The sequence below is a fragment of the Entelurus aequoreus genome, linkage group LG16 (assembly GCF_033978785.1).
Source record: "Entelurus aequoreus isolate RoL-2023_Sb linkage group LG16, RoL_Eaeq_v1.1, whole genome shotgun sequence".
In the NCBI taxonomy this organism is placed as follows: domain Eukaryota; kingdom Metazoa; phylum Chordata; class Actinopteri; order Syngnathiformes; family Syngnathidae; genus Entelurus; species Entelurus aequoreus.
The window spans coordinates 8,336,754-8,347,098 of record NC_084746.1 but is presented as its reverse complement, the minus strand read 5'-3'; the positions used below and the strand labels follow the sequence as shown (position 1 = coordinate 8,347,098).

Genomic DNA, 10,345 nt, shown 5'->3' with positions numbered 1-10,345 from the left:
CGGCCCATTCTTTCACAAATGTTTGTAGAAACAGTCTCCATGCCTAAGTGCTGGATTTGATACACCGGGCCAAGTAATTAGGACACCTGATTCTCATCATTTGGATGGCTGGACAAATACTTTTGATAATATAGTGTATATACACAGTATATATATTTATGTGTATATATATATATATATATATATATATATATATATATATATATATATATATATATATATATATATATATATATATATATATATATTTGTATATATATATATATATATATATATATATATACATATATATATATATATATATATATATATATATATATAATATTTATTCTATCCTTTAATTCTTGTTCCAAAATGTTGGTGCTGTGTGTGAATTCTTCAAGGTGAACTGGAAAATGAATGAATGTGTTACTTTATGATAAATGTATGAGAGCAGGGTGTGCCTGTGCCTTTAAAAGGTGGGGTCTGTTGCCAAGCGACGTTAGCGATGGTTTCAGCTGAACTGTATTTGGTAGCTTTAGCAGTTAGCAGCGGAAGTTTGTTGGCTGGTTGTGTCATCTTTTCACCCGCTTGTGTCAACTCTGCTTAATAAAGAGGAACCGCTGCCAGCTGCCGGAGTTCCGGTGCGAGCACGCCGGTAGTGCACCAAGGCAAATGTGGCGGGGAGGTGGCACGCCGCACCAGCTGCAAACGGCCGTAACAAAGGCACATGAAAAGATACCGGTATGGTGGTATTGTCTGGAATATATGTGAAATATATCAGTATTAAGTGTAATAGCACTACTGTAATATATTCTGTAATATTTTAGGCTTTTGTGAGGTGATTTAATGCTAATGTTGAACTTCTGCATCCATTAAAAGTAACACCACACATGAATGAGTCCACATAGTAGCATGGAAACTCTTTTCTCCAGGGATTCATCCCAAATATCTGTGAAGAGTAAGATCAAGTGAGAGGGTCAGGAGGGTGGTAAGCAAGCAATGGACTGTGGGAGGGAGGGAGGGAGGCAGGGAGGGAGGGAGGGAGGCCAGGGAGTTATTTAGGGAGACAATTTGGAGATGAGCCAACAACTACATGGGAATCATGTTCTGTGCCTCCCTTGTTGGCCTCATCACGTGTGTGTTCTGTGTTTGTTGCCCTCATCATGTGTGTGTTCAATGTTTGTTGGCCCCATCATGTGTGTGTTCAATGTTTGTTGGCCCCATCATGTGTGTGTTCAATGTTTGTTGGCCCCATCATGTGTGTGTTCTGTGTTTGTTGCCCTCATCATGTGTGTGTTCAACGTTTGTTGGCCTCATCATGTGTGTGTTCTGTGTTTGTTGCCCTCATCATGTGTGTGTTCAACGTTTGTTGGCTTCATCATGTGTGTGTTCAGTGTTTGTTGGCCCCATCATGTGTGTGTTCAGTGTTTGTTGCCCTCATCATGTGTGTGTTCAGTGTTTGTTGCCCTCATCATGTGTGTGTTCAATGTTTGTTGGCCCCATCATGTGTGTGTTCAATGTTTGTTGGCCCCATCATGTGTGTGTTCAGTGTTTGTTGGCCCCATCATGTGTGTGTTCAGTGTTTGTTGCCCTCATCATGTGTGTGTTCAGTGTTTGTTGCCCTCATCATGTGTGTGTTCAATGTTTGTTGGCCCCATCATGTGTGTGTTCAATGTTTGTTGGCCCATCATGTGTGTGTTCTGTGTTTGTTGCCCTCATCATGTGTGTGTTCAACGTTTGTTGGCCTCATCATGTGTGTGTTCAACGTTTGTTGGCCTCATCATGTGTGTGTTCTGTGTTTGTTGCCCTCATCATGTGTGTGTTCAACGTTTGTTGGCCTCATCATGTGTGTGTTCAGTGTTTGTTGGCCCCATCATGTGTGTGTTCAGTGTTTGTTGCCCTCATCATGTGTGTGTTCAATGTTTGTTGCCCTCATCATGTGTGTGTTCAATGTTTGTTGGCCCCATCATGTGTGTGTTCAATGTTTGTTGGCCCCATCATGTGTGTGTTCAGTGTTTGTTGGCCTCATCATGTGTGTGTTCAGTGTTTGTTGCCCTCATCATGTGTGTGTTCAGTGTTTGTTGCCCTCATCATGTGTGTGTTCAATGTTTGTTGGCCCCATCATGTGTGTGTTCAATGTTTGTTGGCCCCATCATGTGTGTGTTCAATGTTTGTTGGCCTCATCATGTGTGTGTTCAACGTTTGTTGGCCCATCATGTGTGTGTTCAATGTTTGTTGGCCCATCATGTGTGTGTTCAATGTTTGTTGGCCCCATCATGTGTGTGTTCAATGTTTGTTGGCCCCATCATGTGTGTGTTCAATGTTTGTTGGCCCATCATGTGTGTGTTCAATGTTTGTTGGCCCCATCATGTGTGTGTTCAATGTTTGTTGCCCTCATCATGTGTGTGTTCAATGTTTGTTGGCCCCATCATGTGTGTGTTCAGTGTTTGTTGGCCCATCATGTGTGTGTTCAGTGTTTGTTGGCCCATCATGTGTGTGTTCAGTGTTTGTTGGCCCATCATGTGTGTGTTCAATGTTTGTTGGCCTCATCATGTGTGTGTTCAATGTTTGTTGGCCCCATCATGTGTGTGTTCAATGTTTGTTGGCCCCATCATGTGTGTGTTCAATGTTTGTTGGCCCATCATGTGTGTGTTCAATGTTTGTTGGCCCCATCATGTGTGTGTTCAATGTTTGTTGCCCTCATCATGTGTGTGTTCAATGTTTGTTGGCCCCATCATGTGTGTGTTCAGTGTTTGTTGGCCCATCATGTGTGTGTTCAGTGTTTGTTGGCCCATCATGTGTGTGTTCAGTGTTTGTTGGCCCATCATGTGTGTGTTCAATGTTTGTTGGCCTCATCATGTGTGTGTTCAATGTTTGTTGGCCCATCATGTGTGTGTTCAATGTTTGTTGGCCCATCATGTGTGTGTTCAATGTTTGTTGGCCCATCATGTGTGTGTTCAATGTTTGTTGGCCCCATCATGTGTGTGTTCAATGCTTGTTGGCCCATCATGTGTGTGTTCAATGTTTGTTGGCCCCATCATGTGTGTGTTCAATGTTTGTTGGCCTCATCATGTGTGTGTTCAATGTTTGTTGGCCCATCATGTGTGTGTTCAATGTTTGTTGGCCCCATCATGTGTGTGTTCAATGTTTGTTGGCCCATCATGTGTGTGTTCAATGTTTGTTGGCCCATCATGTGTGTGTTCAATGTTTGTTGGCTCATCATGTGTGTGTTCAATGTTTGTTGGCCTCATCATGTGTGTGTTCAATGTTTGTTGGCCCATCATGTGTGTGTTCAATGTTTGTTGGCCCCATCATGTGTGTGTTCAATGTTTGTTGGCCCATCATGTGTGTGTTCAATAGTTGCAGTCAGGTGAAAGAGCACCAACACTATGAATGGTGCTGCTTATCTTTATTGTCCCTCTCAGCAAAGTTGTGTTGCTCTGCTTGTGTATCCATCACAACAACACACACGTGACATCGCCACTAAAAATACACAAGCAGCTTTACCAGCTCACAGTGGAAAGCATGAGAGCATCACATTGTTGCTGCAGACTCCTCAAACTCTACTCCGCGTATTCTTCGCCTGTGTGTGTGTGTGTGTGTGTGTGTGTGTGTGTGTGTGTGTGTGTGTGTGTGTGTGTGTGTACCTCTTGTTTCTCCACCACCAGCCATGCAACCTGCAGTCCTTCAAAGCCCTTGAAAGGAACTTCCCGAGTCAGCATCTCCCACAACACCTGCTCAGTTACAAAGAGTGTCGTCAATGCTTGTTTGTGATTGGAAGTGCTAATTACAGGCAGTCATGTGACTCCTTCAACTGATGTGATTGGAAGTGCTAACTACAGGCAGTCATGTGACTCCTTCACCTGATGTGATTGGCAGGAGGAGCCCAGTCAATTGGAAGGTGAGCAGTGACGTTTTGGATGAATTGTACTCGTCTGAGTCGTCGTAGTAGTAGTAGTACTAGTACTAGTACTAGTAGTAGTAGTAGTACTAGTAGTAGTAGTAGGCACGGTCACATGACTCTGTTTCACCAGCAGTAGTGACGTTGGACTCCTTTCACCAATCAAACGGCTCCCAGCAGTCACATAATGACACTCATACTACACACGTGACGTCACACAATTCTTCAATGTTTACCTACAAACTAGTCCAAATAACACTTATATCATGTATCAGTAGAAATGTTCACACTTCCAACTATGGAAGACATGTTTTAGCTGCACATGTTAGCTCATAACCTCATGATAATAATAATAATAACAACAACTCTGGAAGGGACAAGCGGTAGAAAATGGATGTATGGATTATTAATGTTGTAGTAGTCTCACACACCATTAAAAGGTAGCTCCTGAACAAATGCAGGAGTTACTTTTTCAATGAATACTTACTCTTCTTACTAAATTATTTGGATGACTACTTTTTACTTTGACTTGAGTCATATTCCTGTAAGATGGCAGGACTCTTAAAGGAATACGTCATTTTCCTGTAAGGCGGCAGGACTCTTAAAGGAATACGTCATATTCCTGTAAGATGGCAGGACTCTTAAAGGAATACGTCATATTCCTGTAAGGCGGCAGGACTCTTAAAGGAATACGTCATATTCCTGTAAGGTGGCAGGACTCATGAAACTCTGATGAAGGCAACATTTGCTTAGTTGGTGGAGGTTTTAGTAAACACTTTTCACACTGCAGGACTCACATTGGGATCTAAATGACTTTGGCATAAAGTCTTTCTCCCCAGTGCCAGGATGTTGCAGGGTTTATTGACGTAACTATTTACTATTGCCCTCCAGAGGATTTAGGCCCACCAAAAAAGGGGGGCCAGCAGGGGATGTGGGGGATTGTTTTATGACCCCCCAGGAAGTGGGTGTGGCCTCCATGGACCTACTAAAATGAATTTTTTTTATTTAAACGGGGATAGCAGATCTATTCTATGTGTCATACTTGATCATTTCGCGATATTGCCATATTTTTGCTGAAAGGATTTAGTATAGAACAACGACGATAAAGATTGCAACTTTTGGTATCTGATAAAAAAAAGGCTTGCCCCTACCGGAAGTAGCGTGACGTAGTCAGTTGAACATATACGCAAAGTTCCCTATTGTTTACAATGATGGCCGCATGAAGTGAGAGAGATTCGGACCGAGAAAGCGACAATTTCCCCATTAATTTGAGCGAGGATGAAAGATTTGTGGATGAGTAAAGTGCAAGTGAAGGACTAGTGGGGAGTTGAAGCTATTCAGATAGGGAAGATGCTGTGAGAGCCGGGGGTGACCTGATATTCAGCTGGGAATGACTACAACAGTAAATAAACACAATACATATATATACTCTATTAGCCACAACACAACCAGGCTTATATTTAATATGCCACAAATTAATCCTGCATAAAAACACCTACGTGTTTGTTATGCTAGCTCCTAGCTCCTATGCTAGCTCCTAGCTCCATAGAACACGCCAATACAATTCAAACACCTGATCAACACACACAATCACTCAGCCCAAAAGACTGTTCACCTAACCCAAGGTTCATAAAGCTTATATATTTTTAAAAAGTTACGTACGTGACGCGCACATACGGTCAAGCTATCAAATGTTTAGCAGCCAAGGCTGCATACTCACGGTACCTGATATTCAGATGGGAATGACTACAACAGTAAATAAACACAAGACATATATATACTCTATTAGCCACAACACAACCAGGCTTATATTTAATATGCCACAAATTAATCCTGCATAAAAACACCTACGTGTTTGTTATGCTAGCTCCTATGCTAGCTCCTAGCTCCATAGAACACGCCAATACAATTCAAACACCTGATCAACACACACAATCACTCAGCCCAAAAGACCGTTCACCTAACCCAAGGTTCATAAAGCTCATATATTTTTAAAAAGTTACGTACGTGACGCAAACATACGGTCAAGCTATCAAATGTTTAGCAGCCAAGGCTGCATACTCACGGTACCTGATATTCAGCTGGGAATGACTACAACAGTAAATAAACACAAGACATATATTTACTCTATTAGCCACAACACAACCAGGCTTATATTTAATATGACACAAATTAATCCTGCATAAAAACACCTGCGTGTTTTTTATGCTAGCTCCTAGCTCCTATGCTAGCTCCTAGCTCCATAGAACACGCCAATACAATTCAAACACCTGATCAACACACACAATCACTCAACCCAAAAGACCGTTCACCTAACCCAAGGTTCATAAAGCTTATATATTTTAAAAAAGTTACGTACATACGCAACAAAAAGTTGCGCACATACAGTCAAGCGATCAAATGTTTAGAAGCCAAAGCTGCATACTCACAGTAGCACGTCTGCGTCTTTGTCATCCAAATCAAAGTAATCCTGGTAAGAGTCTGTGTTGTCCCAGTTCTCTACAGGCGTCTGTGTATCGAAGTCAAAAGTCCTCCTGGTTAGAGTCTCTGTTATCCGAGTTCTTCCATCTTGACTGCATCTTTCGGGAATGTAAACAAAGAAGCGCCGGCTGTGTACTGTTGTTGCTGACTTCGTTCGAAAAATACGTCCATTTCGCACCGACAACTTTCTTCTTTGCTTGCTCAGCTTCCTTCTCCATAATGCAATGAACATGATTGCAACAGATTCACGAACACAGATGTCCAGAATACTGTGGAATTATGAAATGAAAACAGAGCTTTTTCGTATTGGCTTCAATGTGGAAGGCATACCCGTGTTCGCCGGGCTACGTCACGCGCATACGTCATCCTCAGAGGCGTTTCGAACCGGAAGTTTAGCGGCAAATTTAAAATGTCACTTTATAAGTTAACCCGGCCGTATTGGCATGTGTTATAATGTTAAGATTTCATCATTGATATATAAACTATCAGACTGCGTGGTCGGTAGTAGTGGGTTTCAGTAGGCCTTTAAGGGGGCTTAGCGGGGGATTGATTTATGAACTCGGAAGTGGGCGTGGCTTAAACCGGAAACAGGAAGTATACATCATACCTTTTTAATTTGGTACTTTTTTGCAAGCTATCCGCCTCCCTCTTGTCAGCCTGTAGGAGTCATAAATCATTGAGGACTACAACCAAAATGGCGGATAGCTTGCAAAAAACTACAAAATTAAAAAGGCTATGATGTATACTTCCTGCTTCCGGTGTAAAGCCACACCCACTTCCGGGTTCATAAATCAATCCCCCGCTAACCCCCTTAACAAGTGGAGGTCACGCCTGTCAGAATAATTGTATCTAAGTTAACACAAAACTTTGTGTTGCCATGAGTTCCCGGCTGTCTTTGATCTTACCAAGCAAAAGGCTTGTAAAACTCCACTGTGTAGGATGGGAGGCGACATGAAGGTGTCGGTTTCTTTGATCTATTGTAATCCACAGGAAGATTTTGTCTTGACCCGAGATCTACAAAGCGGAGAGGAAGCAGGACCTGACCCCCCTCAAGGCACCTTTTCTTTGAACTGTTTTGTAACCAAAGGCGACGGCTGTTTACGACCCCCCTCCCTTTAAAAACAGCTGTTGCCATGTAATCAGGGAATGTCCAAATAAAAGAGGAGGCGTGCGACCTTTGGTCAGAGCGTGGTGGAAGACTGCACAAGAGTACAGCCCAGACCTTTCTCCTCAATTGAGCTAAATTGCATTCTGTCTCTGTTTAATTCCTTGCTTCTTGTCTGTTTAATAGATGTCATCAGTGTTTGAACCCGACAGCCCACTTCCAGGGGGGGGTTCACTTCCGGGCATAAAACAATGCCTCACACTGGCCCCCCTTTTTGGTGGGCCTAAATCTTCTCCCTCCTCCAGCTGACTGGTGTGTAGACCTGAGAGTCACCGTGTAGAAATACTAGCCATGATGCTAATATGTGCCTGAATAAAAGCGTGTGCAGGACTCACCACGCCGTAGGAGTACGTGTCACACGTCTCAGAGACAGGCAGGCTCTGAATGACCTCAGGAGCCATCCAGGGAAACGTGCCCACCACCGTCATGTGGGTGGTGTGGCACAAGAACTTTGATGCACCAAAGTCACAAATCTACAATGGCAGTTAAAAAAACAGCAGTTGAGCAACTTGATGGACTTACTTGAACAACAGTTGGACTTTTCTATCTCACCTTCAGTACTCTGTCTGCTGTCATCACCACTGTAACAAACAACATGTCTGCATTACCATTGTGTGACTTCACACCACACACATTACCATCGTGTGACTTCACACCACACACATTACCATCGTGTGACTTCACACCACATACATTACCATTGCGTGACTTCACACCACATACATTACCATTGTGTGACTTCACACTACACACATTACCATTGTGTGACTTCACACCACACACATTACCATTGTGTGACTTCACACCACACACATTACCATCGTGTGACTTCACACCACACACATTACCATTGCGTGACTTCACACCACACACATTACCATTGCGTGACTTCACACCACACACATTACCATTGTGTGACTTCACACCACATACATTACCATTGCGTGACTTCACACCACATACATTACCATTGTGTGACTTCACACCACACACATTACCATTGTGTGACTTCACACTAAATACATTAGCATTGTGTGACTTCACACCACATACATTACCATTGCGTGACTTCACACCACATACATTACCATTGTGTGACTTCACACTAAACACAATACCATTGTGTGACTTCACACCACATACATTACCATTATGTGACTTCACACTACACACATTACCATTGTGTGACTTCACACCACACACATTACCATTGTGTGACTTCCCACTAAACACTACACACTGCATTACAATTGTGTGACTTGACACTAAACACATTACCATTGTGTGACTTCACACTAAACACATTACCATTGTGTGACTTCACACTAAACACTACACACATTACCATTGTGTGACTTCACACCAAACACTACACACATTACCATTGTGTGACTTCACACTAAACACTACACACATTACCATTGTGTGACTTCACACTAAACACATTACCATTTTGTGACTTCACACTAAACACTACACACATTACCATTGTGTGACTTCACACTAAACACATTACCATTTTGTGACTTCACACTAAACACTACACACATTACCATTGTGTGACTTCACACTAAACACATTACCATTGTGTGACGTCACACTAAACACTACACACATTACCATTGTGACTTCACACTAAACACTACACACATTACCATTGTGTGACTTGTCACTAAACACTACACACATTACCATTGTGTGACTTCACACTACACACATTACCATTGTGACTTGACACTACACACATTACCATTGTGTGACTTGTCACTAAACACATTACCATTGTGTGACTTGTCACTAAACACTACACACATTACCATTGTATGACTTCACACTACACACATTACCATTGTGTGACTTGACACTACACACATTACCGTTGTGTGACGTGACACTACACACATTACCATTGTGTGACTTGACACTACACACATTACCATTGTGTGACTAAACACTACACACATTACCATTGTGTGACTTGACACTACACACATTACCATTGCGTGACTTGACACTACACACATTACCATTGTGTGACTTGACACTACACACATTACCATTGCGTGACGTGACACTACACACATTACCATTGTGTGACTTGACACTACACACATTACCATTGTGTGACTTGACACTACACACATTACCATTGTGTGACTTGACACTACACACATTACCATTGCGTGACGTGACACTACACACATTACCATTGTGTGACTTGACACTACACACATTACCATTGTGTGACTTGACACTACACACATTACCATTGCGTGACTTGACACTACACACATTACCATTGCGTGACTTGACACTACACACATTACCATTGCGTGACGTGACACTACACACATCACCATTGCGTGACGTGACACTACACACATCACCATTGCGTGACGTGACACTACACACATTACCATTGTGTGACTTGACACTACACACATTACCATTGTGTGACTTGACACTACACACATTACCAATGTGTGACTTGACACTACACACATTACCATTGTGTGACTTGACACTACACACATTACCATTGTGTGACTTGACACTACACACATTACCATTGCGTGACGTGACACTACACACATTACCATTGTGTGACTTGACACTACACACATTACCATTGTGTGACTTGACACTACACACATTACCATTGCGTGACGTGACACTACACACATTACCATTGTGTGACTTGACACTACACACATTACCATTGTGTGACTTGACACTACACATATTACCATTGCGTGACTTGACACTACACACATTACCATTGCGTGACTTGACACTACACACATTACCATTGCGTG

General features: G+C 42.4%; 1 protein-coding gene across 1 annotated transcript in view; it reads right to left on the bottom strand.

The window, feature by feature from the left end:
- LOC133631438 (mitogen-activated protein kinase kinase kinase 20-like) overlaps window positions 1–10,345 on the bottom strand; it is a 66,197-nt gene that overhangs the window by 22,573 nt on the left and 33,279 nt on the right. The window contains exons 5-7 of the mRNA XM_062023640.1: window positions 8,082–8,110; window positions 7,865–8,002; window positions 3,630–3,716 (exon numbers count right to left, since the gene is read on the bottom strand). Coding sequence (XP_061879624.1) covers window positions 3,630–3,716; window positions 7,865–8,002; window positions 8,082–8,110 — 254 coding nt within the window. The remainder of the gene's footprint in view (window positions 1–3,629; window positions 3,717–7,864; window positions 8,003–8,081; window positions 8,111–10,345) is intronic.